Source organism: Artemia sp. Qi Xiang Cuo, chromosome 8 (assembly GCF_049724085.1).
Source record: "Artemia sp. Qi Xiang Cuo chromosome 8, ASM4972408v1, whole genome shotgun sequence".
Lineage (NCBI taxonomy): Eukaryota > Metazoa > Arthropoda > Branchiopoda > Anostraca > Artemiidae > Artemia > Artemia sp. Qi Xiang Cuo.
The window spans coordinates 11,525,352-11,552,780 of record NC_142801.1 but is presented as its reverse complement, the minus strand read 5'-3'; the positions used below and the strand labels follow the sequence as shown (position 1 = coordinate 11,552,780).

Below are 27,429 nucleotides of genomic sequence, written 5' to 3'. Positions count from 1 at the left end.
AAGGCCTAAAGGTTCTGTTCAAATCAATGATCTCTAGTCTTTTAAAACTAAAACAATTTATCAAAATCTGCAGCACAAGTCGCTAAAGAATTGAAGTAAAAAGTGCACATAATTTCTCTTTTGTCTTCTCCTTATTGCTTTACTGTTAGTTTAAAAAAGGTCTCCTCCATTACATAAACCCTTTTAGGCAATCTTTTACTTATGTATTTGATAATCATAATTTTTTCACTCAATCGACTAAACTTTTCTTCTTTTATTTCTATTCCATTAAAAACATTCTTAAAACTCAGATGCAATAGATAAGCACAAACGTGTCTATATAGTTTTCCCCCAAACATTATATTTTGGGTGGAGGAGGAGTGTGCGTCTTTGTCTCAAGTGGCTCTCTGCTGCACTAACCTATTAGTTAGAGCAGCAGTAACCGATGAGTGTCCTACGTAAAAACTAAGGCAGAATTCAAATCCTTAAAGTTCCATCACTTTCTATTTTATGAACCTGGCCACAGGTTTCCCAAGATGAGAGGAATCTTATATTTTTAATAGGATTTCAATGTTGATGATAATGTTACAGTAAATGGTCGGAATAAAGAGAATCAAAGAATTTTGATAAATTTTCTGCTTTTTATAATACATAATACTCTCTTTTTTTTAATCTTAACATCAATTTTGCGCAATAGCTATCCTTACTTTACCTATTCAAGCTGAAAGTGAATTTTTAGGCTAAGGCATACAGCTAGAAAAAAGAAAAAGAGTATAGATTATGCCATTTCATGGGCATATTTTGCAATAACACTAGGTCCAGCTAGGTGGTCCAGTGGTGGTCTATTGGTCCAGCTAGGTGGGACAAGGGTGACGACAGTCCTTGGGAACAACTTCAGATGGGGCGCCGACCTGAGTGTTTTCTTTTACCTAAAAATGAACTATATTTTATTTACTTATACTGTGGTAGTAATGGAGGGGAGATGGGACTGGCACTGTCTTCAGGCACTAAAAACCCTGGATACACCTCTCACTAACACTGTATCATGTTGATTTTGTAATAGAATACTTAGCAAAAACTACTTTGAATCTGGATTCTATTCTATTTTCTGTATTTGTGCTAAACTTACACCACAAATATAGTTCAATAGCCTATGACAACCTTAAAATAGAACCTTGACTTGCATAAGCTTTGGTCCCTGTAGTTGCAAAAAAGATAATAGCCTTATATTAACCTATAAGTAATTATGAAGCCTTGACTGTGATTTCCTTCTACCAAGCCGAGGGAGGTAAGTGAGCTGGCTTATTTGGGGGTCATTTCCATTTGTAACATATAAACTAAGGATAGTGATGCTTCAATATGCTTGGTTTTCTTTCGAAAGGATAAGTGATGCTTTAATATCCTTGGCTCAACTTAAAGTTTTTGTTTCCAGAAATTTAGCTCACTTTCCGCATTTTTTAGAGTTTATCGACTGAATGGTATTGTACAGTCATGAAGCTAAACGCAATAAATTTCGAATTTTTAGGTCGTTTGTGTGTGGATTCCAACCAGAAAATAGACGGAAGACAAACACTGATAGAATAATAAACACATGAGACAAAGCAATGAACATTTCTACTCTCCTTTGTACAAGGTGAAAGAGAAATTATTTTAAAACTGAAGGTGTAAGCCTAGAATTGTGGCTGTTGAGAAGGAAAGGTGTTAAGAAAGCAGTCTTACTTCATAGGCTCTAATAAGGGCCATTTTTTTACTCATCTTTGTGCTAAGATCTTACAACTTTTGACAAAGAACGCTTAAAAGTGAAATCTTAGCACTAAGATCTTACATCTTCTAGTGCTCTTTTACAAATGTCTTATCATTCTGCTCTGACCAGCAGTCTAAGAACAATGATGAGTATATCATCAAAGTTCTAATAAAACAAAAAATCCCGAAGAAAGGAAGAAAACAAGGACAACTAACAGCAAGTGAAAAAATTTAAAAATTATGCAAATATATTGGTCAAGACCTCCACTTGACCATCCTCAGTGCAGAATAAAACTGATAAAAATATAAAAACCAAACCTTAAAATAAAAACACCAAACTAAAATTGGATGACCCTTTCTTAGTAATGGTGAAAGTGTAATTATTTACATCAAAGTTCTCTCATCATTGTTCTATATGGCAGAAAGATGGCATCTTTCATACTTTTTGCTAATATCTGTGAGCTGTAAGATCTTAGAACAAGATGAGTTAAAAGAACAGAAATCTTTGCTGAAAGATGTGAGATCTTATATGTAAGATCTTAGAGCAAAAGAACAGGCCTATAGGCTATGCAGAAAAATTGTAGCCTAACTAACAAATTTCAAAAGTGGTTCCACTGTGCTTCACTCAAAACCTTTCAAAGGTGCAAATATGTAGCACAAATTATTAATTTCTGGTAAATATCTAAGGGGTGCAATAACTTAGCGGTAAAGTTCTATGAAATCATATTATTGAGTTAGGACTAAAGTGAATACACCATTTGATGTCTTTTTTTATGCTGATTACAAATATAATAAGCATTTATATTGGAAATGAATTTCAGCCCCCCTATATATGCCAATTCAGGGTTAGGTTGGGTATAGCTTATATAGAGGGCGGGGGCTGATATTCATTTCCAATAGAAATGCTTATTATATTTGTAATCAGCATAAAAAAAAGGCATCAAGTGGTGTATTCACTTTAGTCCTAACTCAATAATATGATTTTGTAGAACTTCACCAACTTAGCTAGGGTGAATGTGAAAACATCATTTGATGCTTTTTTATGCTGTTTCATAATTCAATAATTGCTTCTGTGGCTAATTGCATCTTGAGCTCTTAAAGGGACCCTATTTTTTTCTATTTCTTGATTTTGTCAGTGTTGGTTCAATTCACAGGTAGCCTAAACAGTTTGAAACAAAAGCAACACATGACAAATTACTAAAATTGTATTACTTCATTAAAGCCCATCCCTTCTAACATATGAATGAATATGAAGGGTTAAATACCCAGCAGCTAGACAGCCAATCACAACTTAAGACAATTAAATCACTATAAAATCTTAGTAAATATTAAGAATTTCATATTATTGACCTAAAATTAAAGTGAACATGCCATTAGGTGCCATTTCTTATGCTCTTTCTGAATATAACAATGGCTTTTTTTGCAAATTCAGTTTTAAGCCTTTTTTTTACCCTTCAAAATGATAATTTCTTTCTATTTTTTTGGTAGCCTATAAAAAGAGTTAAAGGCTTTAAACTAATTATTTCATTATAAAATCCATTTTGTTAAATATATGAAATCCACAGGTATTGATTTGTCACAATTGAGTTGGTTAAAAACTTCAAAATAATTTCTCCATGTTTCTTCTCTCAGCTTTGATATTTTTTAACATATAGATGAAACAGCAGTTTTTAAGCACCCTAACAGAATAAGAAGTAAACATGGCAGATTTGTTTTTGAATTTTTCTTATTCAAATTAATCTTCAGAAATCAATGTTTATAAATTATACAACTTTTATAAAATAGATTTGTAATGAAATATTAGGTTTGAAGCAAATGTTATAACTCATTGTTGTATAAAAAAAATGTAGAATTCAATTATAATTTTCAAGGGTCCTAAAAGGGCTTAAAATTGAATTTATAAGAAAAGAAATTATTATATTTAGAAACATGGGCATTGGTAGCATCTTGTGTAGAGGAGGGCAGCCACTTCTGTGATGAACAGGGGAGGGATCTTACTAATACATCCCAAGGTCCTTTGAATATAGGTCTTTAGAAACTAGTCATTCTACATTTCACTAAAACTCGGCCTTTAACATTTTCCATGTTCTACTTTTCCTGCAACAGAATAATAAAAGCTCTGACAGACGGCAGTGTATGTTTTTAAAATGTCTGACCTTAATTAATACTTTTACCAAAAATATCAAATTGGATCAGGTTTTATGGTGATTAATTCTGGAATTTTGTTCAATTTTGTCTGAAAAACTATGCCTAATTACAAATACTAGAAAACTTGCATTATATTCTCTTATTATTTGCCTGTTTTTGGCAGCTTCCAAGACATGCCATCTTCACCAGTTTGCTGTTAGTATTTTTTCATCCTGTGGGATAGTGAACTTCCCTGTTCAGCCACAATACCAAGGGTAAATTCAGCATGCTGTACCATAGTGTCCAAAACTGGGCTATGCTTGTAAAAGCTGTGTAAACAGCATATTTAAAGGTTGAAGGCAAGCTTAAAAGCCAAAACTGTGTTAATTCTGGCGTTGTTTAATCCTGTCAGAACAGTAGGGGAACTGAAGCTCTATTTTTTCCTGTTAAATTTCATTCAAGATAAAATGATTAAAAGTAAAACAGAAGAGAAAAGAAAGAAAGGTGGCTGTGATCCAGAAGAAAACAAAATAGCAGTTTTTTCTGTCTTATTCTACAAGAAGTCAGTTGGATTCTCTGGAAGTACCATGGGTGTCCCTAGAGAAACGCTGCAAGACTATATAAAAAAAAATGTTGAGAAGCTGAATATCCCTCTAAAAAGTCTGCACCTGAAATTCTTTACACCTTTTTACAACACATGATAAATATTTACAGAGGAACAAGAAAAAGGACTAAAAACTTACTTGAAAACAATAGCTGATATGGTTTTGATGTATTCCTCTAGAAGCATGTAAATTTGCTTACACTTATGACATTATTAAGAGCATAAAAATACTGGATAACAGAACTTCAAAGACAGTGGAGGAATTACACGTAAAGATTGGTACTGTGGTTTAATGGATTGCCTTAAAACTCTATCAGTAGGAATGTCAAAAAGTACAAGCCTATGATGGACAACTGCTTTCAAGTGTCACAGTGTAGGAGCTTTCTTTAACAACTTGGATTGAGGCCTATATAAACACATGTCCAGACCACAAGACATTTGAAGTTTTGACAAATCAGGTCTGGAAAAATGCACAAGCCTGGTAAAATTATTGAACAGCAAGGCCAGAAGTAAGTAGGGAAGGTCACATCAGAAGAAAGAGGTCAGTTGACCACAATTTGTGCTGTTGTTAATGTGTTGGGAACACAGTCCCTCCTCTACTTATTTCCCCACAAAAACAGTGTCTGGAAATTTCACTCAGGGGGGCTTTACCAGGAACCATCACAATCAGCTCAGAAAATAATTCCGGCTGGATGACTGCCTCTCATTCTTTGCTTTACTTGCAGCATTTTACCAATCAAGTCAAACCCAAAAAATCAACAGGAAAAATTATGAAAAAGCCAGAAATGCTCACTGACACCCACATGAAAGAATGCATTGCTGCTAGGATAAAAGCTGTATCTGCCAAAAAGCCCTAGTCCTGGAACGGAAGAAAGACAAACAAGTCAAAAGACTAAAAAGCAAAAGGGGTGTCTCTTGCAAAAAGAGTTAAAGTTAGAGAGACGATTCTGACGTAGATGATCCTGTATACAACAGCTCTTCAGACACCAGCATATACATTGAAGATGAGCCCCCTACCAGCTACTTGTAATTTGACGCTGAGAAAGTCAAGGCGGGTGATTACATTCTGATTGAGCTGAAGAGCAAGAAAGGGAATTCTGTTCACAATATTATCATTATCAAAAAGTAGCTAGTGAAGAACTAAAGGTCCACTTTTGAAATGAGACTGGAGCAAGATACTTTGCGCTAACTAACGAGATGGATTGTGTCTTAAAGACAGAAGTTGAAATAAAATCGCCACCACTGGAAGGCAGAACACCAAGATTAGTAGAGCAGCTTACTTTTGATGTTGATCAGTCAATTTATTATTTGAAATTAATACTCTTTAGTTTTTTTTTAAACTTAATGAAATTCATTTTGTAATTTCTTATGCTGACCATATTCTTTCTTAATTTTATAGCCAAAAAACAAGCTTTAATGTTCCCCTGGTCACTTTTCTTTTTCTTTTGTCTGGTGGCCAAACATAAGCCAAATTGCTGGGGTGGCCCAGGTTTGGCACTCTTGCCCACTTGGATAGAGAGGCATCCAGGTGGAAAAATGGCGGAGTATTTCTAATTGTCTTCTTCAAGGATGGTGTTGAATGAGTTATTTTCGCTTTGGCATGCTCAGCAACTTCTTATCGCTTGAAGCAAGTCATAGAGAATTAAACAAGTCAAAATCAGCCAATCGTGTGCCAGTCTCCTACCTATATATCAGACTGAAAATCAATATTGAGGATCAAAGCGTAAATGTTGATATCACAAACAATATTTGGAAATTTCTGTTTATTTCTAGCTTTTTTAACCATCTACCAGGTAACATCCAAAAAAAAATTCCAACATACAAAAAGTTCTCACTAACATCTATAGTAAATTTGAAGTTCTAGGCGGGGCAGCTGCCCTCCCCTGCCCCCTTCCCTACGCCCATGTTTAGAAAGAGCATAAAAAATGACATCTAGTGGTATGTTCACTTTGTTTGTAGGTCAATAATATGAATTGCTCAATATTTACCAAAATCTCTATTATACCACTTATAAAGTTGATTGTTTTGTGGTTAAATTTGTCTGAATTTTATTTGTAATTATGTGACTAGCTTGCTCATTTTAACAATATTCATCACTGACAATTTTAAATGCACTGATAGATTACAGACCCACCCCTTAAGTTTAACCCCTAAACTTAGAAAATGCTACCAAATCCTAGACATTGAATTTTAAAGTTAGAACAAACAAATCATAGCCAGTTTGTTCAAATGTTAAGATCTTATGTCCAAGATTGGGCAGCATTTTCCAGGTTTAGGTTCAAGCTGATCTGAATCATAGACAGACTCTTTTGTGTCTGTATTCAATCTAAGACCAGTGTTTTGAAACAGAATAAAGAGGTTTCTACAACAACCTGCATTTTCATGGGAAACAAGTGCCAGTTGCAAAAAGCTAATGAATAGAAAAGCTGGCTTATAAAATAGGCTAGTGAAAATTATAAGATGTGGCTTATAAGGCTATATGATAATATGGCTTGTAAGACAGACTAGTCTAAACTAATGACTTAAAGAGCAAGTTGTTTGAAATTTGACTATTTTTCCATTATTATAATCATTTTTTGTGTGTTTGAACCAGTGTTAAGAACATGGCTGAGCCATTGCATTACAAAGTTTTCAGTAATGATGTTCATTTCTTGAAGAAATTAATAACAAAATGAAGAAAATTGTCAATATTATAACTTCTAATTAAAACCATAAGGGTAATAATTTGAGTTTAGTGGAAAAGACTACTAGCTTAGAGATCTTTCCACTTGAAGGCTGGATTTATTATCCAAGTCAAGTCAATTCTTTTTTTCTCAGAAATAGCAGTCTGGTAGCTTTTACTATTTGCCAATAATAGAAATACTCTCTGGAAAGCAAGGCTGGTTGTGTTTTCCAGCTTGCCAAAAAAGCCTTAATTGTATTTGAAAAGGATAGGCTGCAATGGTGACATTTGCTTATGTTTTAATATTGAAAAAAATGTTTTCTAGTTTCCAGCCAGATTAGCTAGAGAAATGCTCACATTTTGAAATTCAATGTTTTATTCACCTTTTGAAATTCAAAATATTTGCTGTTTTGAAAATATTTTAGCTTTAAAGATTGTATGTTAATATGAATTCTTTTATATTCATTTGTTTTGCTGAGGACAGACCTTGGATATAGGGTTGAAATATTCATTTAAAGTTGCATTCCACTGTCTTATATAAAACTGTCCCTATTGTTCTACTTGTTGTTTATGCTCTTGGTCATACTAGTAATATCCTTCACAATCCAGAATGTTTGCAAGTTGTGTTGTTTCTGTGAAATACTGCACCAAAGTAATCCATCTCAGGAGGGTAAATCTGACACCCAGGTGAATCCTATGTATGCAGAGATAAAAATTGTATCATCCTGAGAAATGATAGAGGATTCCTCTTTGTACATGAAAACCATACAAAACAGAAACTCTTGTTAATAGTTTGTATTTGCCACAGTGGAACATAAGTTTTCTGCTTACCATGGAGTAACTCTGCTAATGTCAGTTTTATCCCATACACAGGGGAAGTCACTGAGAACAGTATTTTTTCTTCAAATTTTTATTGTAAATATGAAAAAGGGAACACCATACTTCACGTAATGGAAAAAAAAAATGTATTTTCAAATAGTATCAGAAGGAGTCAAGAAAGCAACCTTTTGATCTCTTGCAGGCCTTAGTGTGTTTCTTGTACAGCCATTGATTAAATGCCAAATATGGAATGATGGTACAGTAAAGGGGCCAGCTCCAGAAAGCTTCGATGGTCCAGCAAAGATGTAGTCTTTTTTGACTTCATAAATATCATTTTTTGGCCAGCCATATGAAAAGACAGCTAGGCTCAGGCAGGAAAGATATTTTATATGAGCAAGATTTTTGTCAAGAAAATCAAGCACCCTTACAATATACTAGCCTTGTTGATTATGTTTGGTATTATATGCTACAGCATAGTACTCATTTAGCTGTATTTTTAGCTTCTTTTCTTCCTCTCCTTCATGCTCACCGTGAACAGTATAACAAATGTCTATTTGATCAGTTGGAGAACCCAATGAGACATCAGTGCCAGAGTCTTCACTGGAAAGGTCATCTTTCTATTTCTTGTTCAGTTTTGGCTTGAGTGTCTTCTGTTTTGCTTTCCTTTTTTGTTCTTGAGATTTTCTTTTTTCTCTTTGTTCAAACACTCTCAAAGTCTCCACAGATTGATTACTTCAGCTTCCCAAGCAACACTCTGCCTACCGGTTGTACTGAATGCTAAGACATCAAGAGAAGGGCATTGTGCTGAGTCCAAGAGAAGTTCTTCAAATGATTTGTCATGCATATGATTCGTTTTTGACTAACCAACACTGAAATGGTATCCTGATCAGTTTCAGTAGTCACTGTGGTTGTCACTCTTGTTGAATTCTGAGTCTCTGCTTTCTTTCTCTCATCATATCATTTTAACTTGGCTGGATCTAACTTCACCTTGTCAATCACATCATGGTTGATATGTACTGGAATAGTGAAATTTTAAATTCCTGTTGTTTGAAATAATTTTTTAATCAGTGAAAAGGTAAGGCAAGTCTCCCAGATCTGACAAAATTCTCACAAGTCCTTCTTGTGTTAAGATGTCACCTGGGTGTGCTTGTTGGATCTTTTTCTGCCAGTAATTTTAAAGCTATTGGGCTTGCAACAAAATGAAGTTTCACCCAAGTTGAACCAGCATTTTGGTTTGTCTAAGATGTCAAGCTCTTCTGTTGTTTTTTAGCAGATCATGAAATACTATAGTGATAAAAGGGTCTGCCTGTTGCACAACCATCAGCTTTCAATCTGTTTAGGTTCCTTAAGCAAGAAGTTGTTTCTTTCATTAAACCCAAGCCACTTGTTGTCACCTAGCCATTTGTTTGTGAAACAAATAGATCTTTTTCACACTGATAAATTTTTGCACCTTGTCTAGGAAATATTGTTTGGTAAGCCCATTGTCCCACTTTTCCCTGACCTTCAGTGAATTTGCCATAGTCTGGTCAACATAAGGAAGCAGTTTTGGAGCTCTTCCATGAGTAACAGCAGGCGAGTTGGGGAAAACTCTTTGCTTCAAATATTTGATAAAATCTTGAAACATTGGTGAATTATGGTTAAACAACAGGGAAATTGTGTAAAATCTGAGATATCAGGAGAGGCTCAGGAACAAAGGCCCCTGGGGACAAAAACTCCCCATCTTTTTCACATTGCTGACATGTCTTGTTTGCTTATAGATGTATTTTGTATTTATTGTAATATTTGCCAGTTTTTTACTCTTGAATTTTTGATATTGTAACAACAGTAAAGCTTATAGGTTACAGCAGACCCATCATGGAAATTGAGAATTGTTAACATTATGAATAGTTGACAAATACACTGAAATCTAGGCTAGAATTGCAAAGTACAGGATAAATCCCCCGCCCTGCATTGGAACTTACCCTGTATTGGTTAAGTCTGACATGTCAGAGTTACCCCAAAAGGGGTTTTTATGAGATAAGTCCATTACCCCTTGTATCTCATGACTGGCTTGAGAATTAGATACTAATAAATAACCATAAATATTTAAACTATCCTATTAACTCATCAGCTGTTTCGAATCATTTTATTGTCTCTCGATTTTTCTGCACTATCACTTAAAAATTGCTAGCTACCTCATGGCCAGAAAAAATGCCCTCCTCAAAGGTGGCCAGCAAAAATGCCCCTCTTGAAGTTTCAAATTTCCTTCACTAGAAAAGGAATTGAGAATGGTGGAAATACTGAACAATGTTGTCAAGTACGAGGCCAAAGGAAGAAAATGGAGTATTGAACCACATACATCTGTCATCACTGAGCTAGATAAGACAGGGTATCAGAATTACCACTGTTTTGGGCTTTCCTGAGTTCACTCTACATCATTTTTAGTATCCATTTTTGTGGAAGATCCATCTTAATCAAAATATTTCACCAAGATTATGCACAGTGCAAGCACTGAGGGTTTTACTCTACAGTCACTATAAATATTCTCACATTTTTTTCAAAATGATATGATCCATCAGGGGGAGGGTGTAAAGTACAGAATTAAATTTTTTGAAATTAGATGACCAAGTTTTTATGACTGTTTTAAAGTTATGATATTTATGATTGTAAAAGTTGGTAGGATAACTACCAAGTATAACTACTTTAGTATAACCAAAGTAGAATAACTTTTTAATTTTTAACTGATTGTTTCTTTAAATTATTTTTGGAAGACCCAAGGCAGCCTTATATCTTCGCCCTTGAAGAGGCATGTTCCAGACTTTAGGACAAGCTGGATCCAGGGAAAAATCAGAGCATACATTCAAAGTTTGTCTCCCCTGAAGGTCAAATGTAGATTGCAAATTAGACGTAATAGCCACTACAGAATTGAACCACGTAAATAGAGGTTTACTAATAGTTTCATCAACATAACTTGCATTATGATATTACTTTTTTTTATTTTAGGCTGTTTTTCTCAAAGATGGGATTATTTACAGCTGTTCAGTTGTCAAAACAAGCCAAAATTCCTAGCTGCTCTTTTTGTTTATCATCATCTTTACATAGAAAGCCTAACAAGGCAAAGGACTACAAGGTATGTATTGTAGAGTAAAAAATGTATAGAAAAATAAATGCTTATTCTCCAAGTTTTTTCACATATTCATTTTTGATTATTCTTATTTCAAAGTTGGTATTATTAGAAAAGAATTCTTTTATCCTCTAAATACTGTTCATAGGCTGATCCAACCAACAAATTAAAGGTCATGTTATATAGTGTAAAGAGCAAAGTATTGAGGAGGGGGCAACCCTTCATATACGGAATAAAATCTGCCAAAACTAATATGCAAATTTCGGTTTAAAGTGTCATGTACTGTGAGCCGAATTCGAACCTGTATTATTTGAAAAACGTTCAGAAATTAAATTTTAGAAAAGTTTTTCTAACTGAAAGTAAGGAGCGACATTAGAACTTAAAACGAACAGAAAATATTCCGTATATGAAAGTGGCTGTCCCTCCTCAACGCCTCGCTCTTTACGCTAATGTTTGACTCTGTCACAACTCTACTTTTTAAAACAATAAAAACTTTAGCCTAAAGAGCGAGGCTTCCCTGATTACCTTTTTTTATCTGATTGTATTTTGTATCATCTATCAAGAAATACAGATCAGACCATCATTGCCTGCAGATGGCCTTACACCTACGTTTGCCACAATTTTCCTGCTCAGGTTCACCTGGCTAAGGTATGGTGAACCTGGACTGGTGAAACTGCGCTATCTTTCATTTTTAGATTGTACCGTTTTATTATCTTTTTTTGTTCTGTATTTTGTACTGTTCTATATTTTACTAGTTCTGTCTTGTATTTGTTTTTCGGACATCCCGCGAACCCTGAAACCTGCTACAGAAAGGGGAAAAGATGGGGTAGAGCCAAAACTACCTCGCGAAGCTGTTCTAGAAGTAATTCGGAGTCGAGTTCCGAAGGCGATAGCTGCAAGAAAATACCAGGTTCCTTCTGCAACTTTATAAGATTATTTGAAGAAAAACAGCAAGAACGACCTGGAGGTTGGGTCAAACTTTAGCGTAAAGAGCAAGGTATTGAGGAGGGGGCAATCTTTCATATATGGAATAACTTTTGCTAGTTTTTCAAATAATGCTAGTAAATCTAGATCACCCTGTATGAAATATACCCTTCTTCCTCACGGAAAACTCCTCCGCGGAACCTTCATTGAAAGTAAAGTTCACCCCCCCCCCCATCAATTTTCCTCCAGATAGTTCCATCCTCGCTGAGAATCCCCCCTCCCTGTAAAATTGCTTGCGGACGATTCAGCTTCGGTTTCTCGATCGCTCCAGTAATGCTCCCTTCCATGGAAATTATTCCCCGGAAATCAAAACACGTGGAAAATAGCCCCCGGGTAATTGCCCCGGAGGATCAACACATGAAAAATTTGGCAACGAGAATGTAAGACAATTAAAAACAATTTCATATAAAATTGTTTAAAGCATTGAAAAATAAAATTGTTTTTAAACTCCTAAATTGTAAATTTTTTTAAACTACTAAATTATTTAATATTTTTATAGATGATGTTGTTGATTTTCTAGAGAATAGATGGGCTCCGAAAGTTAGTCTAGGGACCCATGAACTATCAATTTTATTATTTGCAGATGATATTGCTTTGGTGGCTAGTACACCGCAAGATCTGCAGACGCTTCTGAGTCTCATAGAAGAATATTTGTAGATGAAAAAATTAAGACTGAACGTTGAAAAGAGTGAAGTTGTTATTTTTAAAAAAGGAAAGTAAGTGGTGAAGATAATTATAGATTTAAATTTAATAATAAAGAGAAGAATAAAATATAAAAGTAAAAGAATAAAATATTTAGGATTTGTTTTATCGGAAAATAGAAGTTTAAAGAGTCATGTTGATGAAATAATTAATAGAGGCAAAGTGGCCATGTCTGCAGTTTTTAGAAACTCGACGATAATGGGAATTAAAAACCTAAAAATGCATAAAAGAATATTTAATACAAAAGTTTTACCAGTTATAGAATATGGAGCAGAGATTTGGGGTGGAGAAGCGGCACAGCAGTTGGACTCCCTCCAGCTCCAGTATTATAAAAGACTGTTTGGGTTACATCAGATAACTCATCCACAGATTCTGAAAGGTGATATGGCCCTGTTTTCGTTAAAATTACATAGGTCTATTTTGATGCTTAGAAACTGGTTGAAGCTCATTAGGTGTAACGAAGATAGTCTAGTAAGAGTAGCTTATTATCAGATGTCGAATTATGGTTTGAAAACGTCGTCACCTTCCCAAATTAAGTCATTACTAGAAAGAGTGGGAATGCCTTACTTATGGAATGATGGTCTTGGTTCCCGTTATCTACCAACAGATTTAGAAAGCCAGGTACAATTTGTCTTAAAGGGTTAAAAATTTAGAATTGGCCAGGGCTGGCTGTAAATTCTACAAGATTCAATCATTATAATCAGGCTAAACCTAATTTTGGAGAGGAAGTTTATTTTAAATTTAATTTACCGCCTGTGATTTTTTGTCGATGGGCGAATTGCTTTCCAATCCAGAGCAGGCAAAAGGTGTTCGACAAAAAGATAGTTGGTCCCAAAGGTCGGTATATGCTCTTTGTAAAGATGAGACGAAGATTTGGACCATTTTCTCTCGAAGTACCCGGGGCTTTCTGATTTAAGGGGAAAATACTTACATGGGATCGATTTGCTGTTTCCTGGTATTATACGAAATTGTAACACAACCATAATATTCCATGTTGATGTGTACATAGAGAAAAGCTTAAAAAGAAGGAAAAATTTATACAATTAATTATTAAATATTATATGGAATTACAATAATTTTCTCGCTAAATTACCATTAGGTATTTTTTCGCTATGTATTATGTTTCTATGTGCTTTATAATTTGTTCTGTTGGTGATTTCTTTATTTTCATAATTTGTTGTGTGTATATGGCTCTTGGGCTTTTGAATAACACGATCTATTTATCTATCTATAGTTATTCTGTCAGACCCCCCCCCCTCAATATAACATTTCACCTGGAAAATTCACTCCCCAGAAATTTTCTACCCCAATAAAGATTCTTCCTATAGAAATCTACCCCAAGCACAACCCCTCCCCCCTCCGAAAGATGTCTGTATACTTCCCAATAACAAATAATATACGCAAACAATAGGCAAATTTCATAACTTACAGGGTTCTCCTCATGGACTGTGGGGGGTCATTTTACACCTGAATACATATTTATGAGACCCTTCATCTATACTAACAACATTGGCTATCTCAAAATTTTGATCAGATAACTTTGGGGAAAATGGGCGTAGGAGGGGGCCAAGTTGCCTAACAATCTTTTTTGTCACTTTAAAAGGGGACTAGAACTATTAATTTGCGTTCGAATTAACCCTCTCCCGATCTTTTAGGACCTTTATTTCAATAACATCACCCCTGAAAAAACAAAAAAACAAAAACAAAAAAACAAATGAACACGCATCCGTGATCTGTCTTCTGGCAAAAATAGCAAAATTCCACATTTTTGCAGATATGACCTTGAAACTTCTAAAGTAGAGTTCTCTGGTACGCTGATTATGATGGCGTGATTTTTATTAAGATTTCTTGAATTTTAGGGTGTATTCTCCCCCTATTTAAAAATCAGGCAAATTTTCTCAGGCTCGGAACTTTTGATGGGTAACACTAAACTTGACAAATCTTGAATATTTGGAATCAGCACTATAAGCTGATTCTTTTAATGTATCTATTGATATTGAAATTCAGATTTTTATAGTTTCGGTTGCTAGTGAGCCTAGTCGCTCCTTACTTACCAAGAACTGTTTGATACTTTTACAGTATTATATTTGGAACTACCGCTGAAAAACGCGAAACATATGATATTCTAAATCGATATAAAAAGCACAAATCAAACGCTAAAGAGCAAAACCATGACGTGATGTCAACTGCAAGTCGACTTTCTAATGAAAGGGAAAGGGAAATTGTAAGGGAAGTATTCTTCCCTATGAATGAGCCGTTTGTTAATAAAATGGCACCCTTTCATAGCTTTGTTTGCAAGGTGGTATAATACCATCTTACCCTGTCCCCCTAAATGGCGCTGCTCCTAAAAAAAACAACAAAAAAACAATGAAACAGTTGTTGGAATTTTACTATTTTCTAAGGAACCAGATTTGAATCAGATATTAGTTTCTTCTTGTTCTTATATTGCTTAGTCTACAGATCCTTTCTTTGTTAAGTTGGTCGTGTTTCAAGATTTTCAATCCGAATTCTTATGAACTGTACAGATTGCTCGGAGGTTCCAGCACATGAAACAACCACAGGATTCCCCACGTTTTAGTAAAAACCGTATAATGAATAAACGAGGAAAACGAGAAAATAATTCAAAGTTCGGTCGAGACGCTCAGCTGTCTTTGGTGCAAAAAAAAGAAAAATATAAAAGAATAAAGTACGCAAAAGGAAATAAAAAGACGAACCTTGTTTCGTGGTTATTCTTTTTACATTTGTCTTTTATTTTGTTCGGCGTATTTTATTTTCTTATACATTTTTTTCTTGTATCGGGGACGGTTGAGAGAGGAGGCCTCCTCCCTCAAGGAGTGGTGACTTTAACGTAAATAAAAACAAGAAACTGACTTAATTTTATGCTGGTATCATGATATCGGGTGACTTCAGGTCGTGCTGAGTTGGTAGCAGTAGTATTGATATTAGTCTCTATTGACAGACTTTTTGTTTTTATTGTTATTTTTTCTATTTATTATTTTATTAAAATTTTTTGATTATTTGTCTTTATTAGAGTGCTTGTGACACCCTTGCTTAAATTTTTTGTGTGAAAATCAATAAAAAGGTGTGCGTTTAACTCAACCCCCGTGCAACTCAACCACCATCAAACTTGACTGCGTTTAACACAAGTCCCATGCAACTGAACTCTCTTTCAAACGAAGCCCTTTTGAATTCAACCCCATATAGTTCAATCCCCATTTAAATGAACACCCATGCAACTAAATTCCCATTCAACTCAACCCTCATGCAACTAAATTCCCATTCAACTCAACCCTCATGCAACTAAATTCCCATTCAACTCAACCCTCATGCAACTAAATTCCCATTCATGTCAGCCCCCCTCAAATTCTCCTCATTTAACTCAACCCACATGCAACATAATTCCATTCAGTAAATTTGATGTGGTTGACTACTTTAGAAGGAAACATTAATAAAATAAAAGTAGTACCAATAGATTGTTTATTTTATGCTCTTTCCGAATATCATAGTTGCTTTTCCGAGAATGCAACAGCCCCCCTCCCCCACCGTGATGGTCCCATGTATAACCCTAGTAATGGAATGGTACTACTTCGTAAATGGTACAAAAAGGAATGAAGGGGACTACTTTCATTTTATTAGCATCCCTTTAGATGGAGTCAACATAGCAAATACAAATATCCTCCCCTCCCCCCTTCAACCTAACCTCTTGTATGGGTTTAATTGAATTTGGGTTGTGTTAAACGGGGTTGAGTTGCATAAGGGCTGAGTTAAATTGGGTCAGTTTAAGTGGAGGCTGAAGGGGGTTGATTTGGGGGCTAAGTGGGGGTTGAAAAATGTGGATAACAATAGATAACAATTATAATGTGATTAATAGAAACATGCTGCAATTAAAAAGTAAAAATTTGAGTGTTTAAGTGTTTTCATATATATTTTATGTATCCTTGGGCTACATCTAGGACCATCATGGGATAGGGGGAGGGATGCAATGTCAGAAAAGCGACCGTGATATGGAGTCAACACAGCAAATACAAATACCCCAACCCCTTCCACTGACTCAACCTTACCTATTGCAAGGGTTTATTTGAATTGGGGTTGAGTTAAACGGGGTTGAGTTGCATAAGAGTTGAGTTAAATTGGGTCGATTTAAGTGAAGGCTGAAGGAGGTTTATTTGAGAGGGTTGATTGAAACGAGGGTTATGGTGGCTTGAGTCAAGCGGGGGTTGGGTTGAATAGGTGGGGTTAAGTTGACCGAGGGTTGAGTTAGACAGGGGCTGAGTTACGCGGAAACCAAATGAAAAATATAAATAACATGGACTGGGTGAAGAGCTTAGGAGTTCTCAGGTTAATTGAATTTTGAGGTCGTCTTACATCGAACACGATTTGTGAAAATATAAAAATAAGCCCGCAGGGGACGCCCTTATATAAGATATAGGTCTTCAGATTATGACCTCGTATCTCTAAAAAATTGGTCTCTAATAAGGGACCAGTGTCCGATTCTTAACTTATTTTTCATGTTTTAGGGTCTTCTGAAATAAGATTTTTATTTCGGGCTGAGGCAATTTTTTGATTGCGGAATTTTTTTTAAATTGACATATTAAAATGTATTTTATTGCATTAGTAGCACATTGCAGGACCAATGCGAAGATCCTAGTAGTCAAGAAACGTCGTTAATCCAATGCATACATACATACAAATGCATTGCATTCGAAAATTATAAATGGTCCGTCAAGTTCGAGCCCCCCCCCCCTCCCTCCCCCTAGTCTCTTGCCTATATGGGAATATGGCCATGCTTTTCACTCATTATGTATATATTTTTTAGGTCACCAAAAAAGTTGCAAAACCAAAAGCTAAGCCCGACAAGTTGGCAACTGTGTGGAAAAGTATGACAGTGAAAGAGCTAGCTACTGCTATTGGAACAGACCCAGGTTAGGTTTTAGAATTTTATTTGCTATGTATGCTCTTCATTATACAAGAAAAAACATACAAAAATTAAACGAGGATTTTTTTACTTCCGGGTTTGTAACTCAGTGGCCCTTTTGTAGTTGGTGTGATTGTGTGGCTCTTTTCACTTTTTTGTTGTCTTTTTTATTCTGTTTTACGGATTTTATTCCATTTATATTTTTTTCTTTGTTTTTGTATTGCGAGAGCAACACTGGTTTTCTCCTGTTTTTTTTTTTTCTAGTCTGCCAATTTCAGCTTATTGCTAGAAAGTGGCAAAGGTCTAACCCTCCGCGGGTTTTACGGAAAGCGTGGGCCTCAGGCCAGATTGATGAATATGACATTACATTTTAGAAAGCTGAATATAACCCCTGCCCATGGCCGAAAAGGAGGGTTTTCGCTATTAATTGAGCCAGAGCCTACAATGTGTGAGCAGAAGTGGAGTTTTATGGTCTGTATAGGAGAGGATTATCTTAAGTTATGCAACCAAACTTTTGGGTACTTGTATAAATTATCCCCTACCTAATCAGTATTCTCTGAATACTGATTCAGTGAACTCTGAATCAGTATTGATTCAGAGTTCATGGTGTGAAGACCTCTTTTTGGATTTTGACATAAGGATTATAATGTGTATAAACGGATTATTTCGCTGGGTGATAATTCCCTTGGGAACGGTGGATACTTTGGATTTTCATATTAATATTGTTATGATCAGTGACCTATATTGGAGAACAATAGAATAAAAATAATATCATTGCCCCGGGGCATGTTTTTGAAATGTCTGAAAAATTCAAATTCAAATTAATTTATTTAACATAAAAAAATTCAAACAAATTTACAGCGGCCATCTATAAAAACCCGAAGGTTTGTTTACGATGGCTGCAAATCCATTATTATAAAGCTCTACATCCACATAAAAACTATCTCTTTACGGGGAAAAATCAGCACTTGAACTGAATCAACATAAAGAACATCTCCTACTCTAAAAGGATTACACTCAAGAAATCGCAAGTGAGAAATATCACATATCATCCTTAAAACATACACTCGAAAAAAAAAGAATAAAAAGAAAAAAAAAAAAAAAAAAAATACATCTAACTAAATCAACTATGACAAAATCAATAAGTATCAGCTATGCTATAGAGCCGACTCCGTGCGCTTTGGCTGGGTAATTTCGCGAAAATGCGACCATTATCTGTCCAAACAATTTTCAAACCAAACATTAATCAAATTCAAAAATCTAATCATTCAGATTATAACCCAAAAGGTAACGCTTCAATCTACTCTTGAGCTGGCCTACATTATCAACTTGTCTAATAGCATCCGGGAGGGAATTCCACACCCCCGGTCCCGCAAAACGAGGCAGAAATGCAGCACGTTGAGTATTCCGAAGCTCCGATGCAGGGTCATTCGCATTTCTAGTCTCATAACAGTGATAAGATGAGTTAGCTTTAAAAATTTCCCAAAATACCTCCGGTGAACACTTATTCAAACATTGATAAATAAAAATTGCTAACTGGTAATCCTGTAACTGATAAATATTTAAAATGTTCAAACTTGTAAAGCAATTCAACGTGCTATTTTCAAACTGAATATAATTACCTAAAATACGAACTATTTTATTCTGTAAAATTTGGACCTTTCTAAAACTTGAAATAAAACTACTAGTCCATAACATGCAACCATATGATAAATAAGGGCTAACAATAGAATGATAAAGTAAAAGTAAAACATTTGACTGTAGTTGATTTTTCAGTCTTCTTATCACACCCAACCCTCTTGAAATCTTAACTGCCACAAGATCACAATGTGATTTCCAACTTAAATTAAAATCAAGACTCAAGCCCAAATATTTAACACTATTTACATGCTTTAAAAATTCACCGTTAAAAACAATTTTATTATCTAAAACACTTGAAACTCCATTTCTACAAAATGTCACGAAATTTGTTTTTGAAATGTTCACTACAAATTAACTGGAATTTGTAAAATTTATCAATTCAGCGAGGGCCTTATTTGTCTTCTCAATTAACTGGTTCAGACTAGTAGCTGTAATCGTAAACACCGTGTCATCAGCAAAAGACGTTATAAGTGCATCTGATATATAAAAACGCATGGTATCAACGTAAATTAGATAAAGAAGTGGGCCAAGCACTGAACCCTGAGGCACACCAGAATTAACGATAAAAGTTTTTGAAATAGAATTTTTAATAGAGACTCGAATAATACGCTGGTTAAGATAAGATTCAAACAATTTCAGAATAACCCCTTGGATCCCTAAACGGCTTAGCCTATTTAATAAAATTTTATGAACCACCGTGTCAAAAGCCTTTCTAAAGTTTATAAATACTGAAAGTACCAGTACACTTTTTTCGAGAGCAACATTGATGAAATCTGTTAGGTGCTGGACTGCATGTATTGCAGAGTGGTTTTTCCTGAATCCAAACTGTGTATCACTAAGAAAACCGTAGGTAGTCAGATGGTTATAAAGTCGTCGATGCATCACTTTTTCATACAGCTTAGCAAATAGGGGCAATATTGAAATCGGCCTCCAATTAGACGGATCAGTTTTTGAACCCCCTTTGTGAAGCGGAATAACTTTAGCCTCTTTCAGACGAGTAGGAAATTCACCTTTCTTCAAAGAAAGGTTAATCAAATAAATAATACAAGGCAACAAATATACCATAACATGCTTGAACGCTTTCAGATTAATTCCATCATTCCCTGGAGAACTTGATTTTACCAATCCTATTATCTGTTTTAATTCTTCAACATTCGTTTCATCTGCAGACATTTCCAATCCAACTCCCCTTTCATCACTAAACGTCTCAATAATTTCATTATTTTCATCGTATGGATTCTCACTTATTGATTCACCAATCTTAGAAAAATATATTAATAGACTATATTAATGATGCAAAACCGATCCTATGGGAAGCAGCTAAAATCAGCACAAGAGTGTCTATTAAAGTAAACCCGCATGACAACGTGATTGAAACAATTCGAGTCTTTGAGGACTGCGATAAAAGAATATTGATCTTTCGACGTTTTTCATCGTAGAACCTGTTGAGGTCCCCTGTGTTCATGGCAAAGTGTCCGCCGTTCTTACTAGACAAATAACCCAGATGTCAAACATGTTAGATGCCTTTATGAATCGTGAGAATTCAGATACACCCTCCCTGACCCCAACTATAGATGATCCTGAAAAGCCATTGTATGCAATTATAGTGAAAAATCCTCCTCGTGACCAAGACGAGCCTGATCTCAGAAAGGAATTTCCTGAAAAGGTATGCGGGAATACTTGTGATAAAATTGTCGAGCTAAAGCCGAATAAAGTAAACTGGTGTGTCATCACTACCTCAACAGCAGATGCAAAAGCTGTGATACAGGCTCTTGCGAGCGGTAGCCCAAACGTCGAGGCCAAGATTAAAAGTAGTGCCTACTTCGGAATCATTAGAGGTATCCCGGTTGATTTTACAGAAGGGGATTTATAAAGCCTAATTCCTAAAAGTTTTATTGTCAGGCAAACTAGCCAGTCCTGTTCGTCTAGGTTGCACTTCGAGTCAAAACTGATCTAATCAATGCTATAGCAAATCCGCAAACGATTGGTTTCGAGAAAATTCGGGTTCCAAAGTTTTTCTTCCTTCCTCCAAGGTGCTACAAATGTCAAGCCTACGGGTATATTTATGGCAGGTGCAAGAACACCTGTATTTGTTCAGTTTGCGGCGAAAAAGGACACTCTAGTTCTAAAATGATCCCTGCTCTAAACTGACAAAATGTGAACTATGTAATTCTACTGATCATCCCTGCTATAGCTACAAGTGTCCCGTAGCTCAATCTCTGCTAAAACAGATTTCGAAATAATGCTTCGTTCAACTTCGATTCTATCATGGAATGTAAACGGAAAAGTTTCTGATAAAATTCCTATTTTGACCCAGTTGCTCAAGGAATATGATATTTTTTTTCCCCAAGAACTTTTTTTTTGTCAGCAGACAAAAAGGACTTGATTGAAATCTCGTCGGATTGCGAGTGTTTTTCTCTCCGGCAAACATAACAGCAGCTTGTGGACGCCCCTCCGGCGGCTTCGCGATTTTGACTCGCTTACCCTGTAAATTGATCGAAGTAGGGGACCATATTTTTGCAGTTTCATATCTGAACACATCCATAATGAATGTTTACCTACCAATAAACTATCGTAACGAGAAATCTGAGGCGAAGTTTATGGGGGCTTGCAATAAACTCTGTAAGCTGATCAAGAAAAACGCAAAATCCGCAGTCACGCGCTCGATTTTAATAGGCGACTTTAACTGTGATTTGACTGAGAAAACGCTCCCCAGAAGTCATCTCCTTTGGAGCTCCATTCCTCCTTCGTATTCACTAGCTGACAAAAATGAATCTTATACCTACGTTGGGCCCAGCTCTTCAACTTCGAACCTCGATCAAGTTGTTTCTTCCTTTTTGATCAAACAAGCCACTGTACTTCATAAGGCTACTACTCTGACCACTTACCTATTTGTGCGACAATTGAGTGCAATGTCGAAAGCAAAACCCCGCAATAGGAAAAGTGGTTTTATGTTCAAGACTGGAGTCACGTTGATCGTAAATTATTCATGTCCGAGTGTGACACGTTACTAAACAAAATTCAAGTTCCTTTTCACCTACTTAGTTCAGAATGCAAGCCTTATATTACTGAGTACGTGATCAAAATACAGCTTACGATTTATCTTGCAGAAATCAACTACGCGCTTCGATGCGCAGAAAAGTATGCAGTCCTATCCAGACGCGTTCGCAAAAAGACGGAAATCACCGACTGGTCTAAAAATCAAAGTCTTGTTGCAGCTTGTAATGCAGCTAAATTGTGGCTCTTAATCTGGAACCGACAAACCACGCTCCGATAGAATAAACAAACTGTATCTGAAGAGAAGTATAGAGTTCACAAGAGCTCTTAAAGAACATAGAATGACTCTAATCAAAAAAAATGTCGACACGACAGCTAGTTATCCTTCACTTTTGTAGAAAAGTTTTAAACGAAGTGACCGGACTTCTGTCGGTAGTATTCCAGAAAAAAGCAGGATTGATTATTATAAAAGTGAGTTTTCGTCGCTTGACCTTGTTGCAGAAAGTAAATATGAAAAAGAGCTTGACCGTTTGCTTGCTAATTCTATTCGTTCTTCTTTTATAGTGACGCCGTTTGATATTGAGTTTACTCTAATATTGAGTTTACACTTTGAACATTGTAGTAGTCTTTTGTTGCAGCACCTTTCGTTACTTTTTCAAATGTCTATTTCTTCTGGTATTGTGCTTCAAAAATTTTGTATAGGCCAGATTAAGCCTATTCCGAAAAAAGGGAAAAAGGATCTCGATGATTGTCGATCGTATCGGCCGATCACAAGCACCACTTTTAAAATATTTGAGTCTATTATTCTTAGAGATATTTCCCAAAAGCATTCTGTGCCTGCGCATCAGTTCGGTTTCCGGAAAGAACTTAGTCGTGAGCATGCTCTTTTTTCCCTTTTTACGGTTTTCCCTTTTCCCTTTTTAGGTTCCAGGAATTTTATTATTCTATGTGCACTGGACATTGCCAGAGCATTTGATTCCTGTATTTTTGCCCAGATTTTGGTAGAAGCTCTAAAGGGAGGGGTTGACTTCTCAGTTATAAGGTGTCTTCGATACGTGTATAAACATCTTCATGCCAAAATGAAGCGCGGTTCAGAGCTTTTTAACGTGCTAAAGGGCGTTAGACAAGGAGGTTTCACTCCCCCCGCGCTTTTTAATAATTCAGTCATTCCAGCTCAAAGTTCTATTGAGTCCACCTGTATTTACGGGGGTTTAGACGTCTCTTTACTTACGTATGCTTATGATATCCTGAATCTGAGTCGCACTTTCTCTGGTTGTGAGAACGCTTTCTCGAAGTGAGCGCTTTCTCGAAGTTAAAAGTAGAATGCCAGCAGATTGGTTTAAGTTTTAATGTTGATAAAATTGTAGCTGTCGGTTTCAACCTCAAAGGATACTCTGATAAATCCCTCCAACCTACTAAAATTTGAATCTCCTACTCTAAAAACCTTATTTATCTCGGAACGTCAATTAGAATTTCAATAAAGGAAACTGTTAAGCATGCCATCTAATATCTTGAAAAAAAGACAAGGATACCTTATGCGTCACTTGTCTACAATATTAAACACCTTAGTCGTTTCCATCTTTCTAAACTTTATAATAGTCTAACTGTGCCTCATCTTCTTGCTCTGTCTCCTATTTGGCAATTTTTTCCTGCTTAAAAAAAAAACTTGTTCATCGGATTTATTTTAAATTTGCTAAATTCGTTTTACATATGGCCTCTTGGACTAGTAACTCTTTTTTGTCCCAAAAATTTAAGCTCATTTTCCCTTCGACAATTATTGATAAAAGAGTAAAAGATGTTAAATCTTGCGCCAGTAAACTAAATCCTGATTGGTCCTCTTTATTTTTATGCGTTTTTTTTATGTCTTTTGATTTATTTCTTATCTTGTGATTATGGAATATGATTTGTGATTATGTCTACGATTATTATGATTGTAAAAACTACTTATTTTTGCTAAGTGTATAAGTTTTCTTGTCTTTTTTCTTTTGGTTCTCTTATGTACTCTGTCATTTAGGGGACTTGCGCCCTTTTTTGTTTTGACAGGTTATAAGTAAATTGAATTGAATTGAATATTCTTCATATGTTTCTCTGACGCTCAATCCTAATGAAATACACCAAAGAAAGATTAAATTATAATACTTTAGAAACAAATTTGGGCTATATATTTGCACATTAGGGGGATGGGGGTAAGTTATAGTGGGTCTTTTTCTCTGACGCTCAATCTTAATGAAATATCAAAAAATGTGATGAAAATATAATACTTTATTAACCAAATTATGGAAAAGACAGAGGTACTTTACCCCCCCCCCTCCCTCTCCCCCTCCCCAGTGTGCAAATATATAGCTCAAATTTGCTTGTCTAAAAAATATCGACAAAAAAAACAGTTATACTTAGGTTCTATTTAGATGAAGAATATTAGGTAGGGGGTATTGAGCCATGTTTCCGCTTTCGATTGGAAAAACCCTTTCTAGTAGACAAACAGGCTGACATCAGCTTTAAATTGAAGTTGGAGTAAAATCAAATAGTGTTTAAGATGCGGGACGGTTATCTTGTATCATCTCACAAAAAAGTTAGATTTCCCTTTGCTCCTTCCAAGTAGTGATATTAGAAAGCTGTCCTGCGGCAAAAAAAAAGAACTTTTGAACCTAGACAGATAGATGTTTTGAGCAATCCTTGATCAGCTGAAACAGGTATATGACATTAATCTTTCCGTAGAAAAATTCGTTCGTTTGATATAACATCTTAAAAATTTCGAGGTTTGAAAACTTGAGTGTTGTTTCAAATTTTACAGTAGAGAGAAAATAAACTAAAAAAAGTCCCGAAAATCGCAATATGGTTGAAAGGTGTTTACAAAACAATTATCTAGGCAAACTTTGCCTGCTCTTTCCAGTGACAATGTCGTAATTAGTCTATTGCTTATAGTTTTTTAGGAAATAGAGTGAGCACCTCTAAGCATAATATGATATTGCTAGAAAAAAAAATATTTCGCAAAAACACGTTCAGTTCGCCTAACTAATATCCTTTTTAAAAACAAAAGTAAAAACTTGGCAAGGGCCAAAAATCAATAGGGAGTATAAGGTAGTAAAAACGACAATTTTTGTGTGTTTTTTCTCGTCATTTTGACGGAATAAATGAGCACATATATATAAGCCGAAAACTAGAAGAACAAGAAGTATCAGGCTCATTGCTCTTTAAGGGGCTCTGATTCTTGAGTCACGAAGTCTAGCCTGCTGATTAAGCGCCTTACATGAGTTGTTTATAAAAAGGATGATACTGTTCATCAAATAGTGACAGTAGCGACATAAGGTCATCGTATTTTGATTCACTGATTGATTTCCCATTCGGATATTTGGGTCTAAGCACTTTTGCTATTGTGTTTCTTCTTTTGCTTAAGTCTACTACCTGAACAAGAATAAAAAACCTGAAACGGTTCTTCATATTCCAAGTTTGCCTTAAACTTCAGAATTCCAAAAATTTTCTCATACCGTATCCAACGTAGTCTATGTCTAGCTACAAAAAACTGCGTTTTCTTGTACCGACGCTTCGTTTGGTACATACCTGCTTAAAAGATTTGCCCCAGTCAAGTAGTTCTTCTTTCTTCATTTCGTCTGCAACCACTGGAATCTTATCTCTTGAGCACCGCACAAGGTTGGCCGAATTTTCTGGAATTTCGACAAGGATAACATAAGTTTTCTTTGCCTATTCGGTTCGGGCATGGTCGTGGGTATGACATGGCTCAAAGAATTCCTGATAGATATGTGACAGGTTATTACCAGCCAAGTGAGACATGTAGTAAGAAAACATATTTGGTACAAAAGTTTTGTGAGCCACAAGTGTCAGAATGAAGGGTTCACAGTTTCTAAAGACTCAGCAAGATTAGAGGGGCGGAGGAACAAGCATAAGGCTACCTCCCTGGCCCCTTTGTCTCCCATTGCTTCATGCCAGAGTTAGTTACAGGACCGTGTTTTCTTATGAGAGAAAACACCAACTGCGAGATTATAGATCCAAAGCTGCCGTTTATAGAACACAATTTTTGTTTTAAGATCTGGTGTTGGTGAGCACTGTTGCAGGCCAAAGTAGCAGACCTACTGTTTTCCTTCTCTAATTTTTGATGATGCTATTTCTTAGAATGGTAAGCCTTAATGAAAGCAGAGTCATGGGTGGCTTTTTCTGTTCTGACTGCTTCTTCAGCCTCATCATTGGTGGCAGATTTTTCCTGAATAACAAATTTTTCGCATATACCACAAGAATTCGTTGCTGGTATTTCTTCCACAATCTCTGAACACGTTTTATTAATTGCTTCTCTCCGATGAGTGGAAGATATTATGCCCTTTTCAGAGCCTTTAGATTGTGCAGCTCCCAACTTTCTTCTTGTCAAACAAAAAATTGTCATAAAGCACTTCTGGCAAACCTTTTTTTTTTTTTTTACATTATTCATGCAAAAATTATTGGGCCTTTGAACGCTTTCAAACCTGCTTTTGCATCAACGATATGAGGTACTGCTGTTGCAGTATTTTGTCTGCATTGTCCCAGAATGACATGAACAAATCACTTTGGGTATTGTTAGTTATTAATTAAAAAAACTTTTTCCACAAAATAAGTTCTTCAAAGAAAAGTAAAGAACTCCATTAAACAAAAAATGAGCAAAAAATAAAATCAAATAATCTACCAAGCTCAAAACTACCACAAATCAGCATCGATAAATAAATGAAACCCAAAACAAACAGAAATTACAAAAAATAACTAAGTCAAACTCAAAACGAGAAGAAATTAACATAAGTTGGGCGCAAAACCCCTATGCCTTCCCAAGGCCAGAACAAAATTTGCACTTTACTGAAAAGATATAAATTTTTTTACTTTTATAACTTTAATAAATCAAATAATATTAACATTTTGATTACTAAATAACAGTATATGTATACTAAACTAACAACGCACATTCATTTGTATTTTTTCAGTAAAGTGCTAATTACGTTCTGGCCTTGGGAAGGCATTTGGGTTTTGCGCTCTACTTAATTTAATTTCTGCTCATTTTGAGTTTGACTCGGTTATTTATTGTAATTTCTGTTCGTTTTGGGTTTCATTTATTTATCGATGCTGATTTGTGGTACTTTCGAGCTTGGTAGATTGTATGATTTTATTTTTGCTCTTTT

The 27,429-nt window shown here is 35.5% G+C and overlaps 1 protein-coding gene across 1 annotated transcript in view; it reads left to right on the top strand.

The window, feature by feature from the left end:
- Positions 1-1,487: 1,487 nt before the first annotated feature.
- Positions 1,488-27,429, top strand: part of mIF2 (mitochondrial translation initiation factor 2) — a 196,561-nt gene continuing 170,619 nt past the window's right edge. Inside the window, exons 1-3 of the mRNA XM_089093213.1 lie at positions 1,488-1,612; positions 10,917-11,043; positions 17,540-17,645. Coding sequence (XP_088949339.1) covers positions 1,584-1,612; positions 10,917-11,043; positions 17,540-17,645 — 262 coding nt within the window. The 5' untranslated portion in view covers positions 1,488-1,583. The remainder of the gene's footprint in view (positions 1,613-10,916; positions 11,044-17,539; positions 17,646-27,429) is intronic.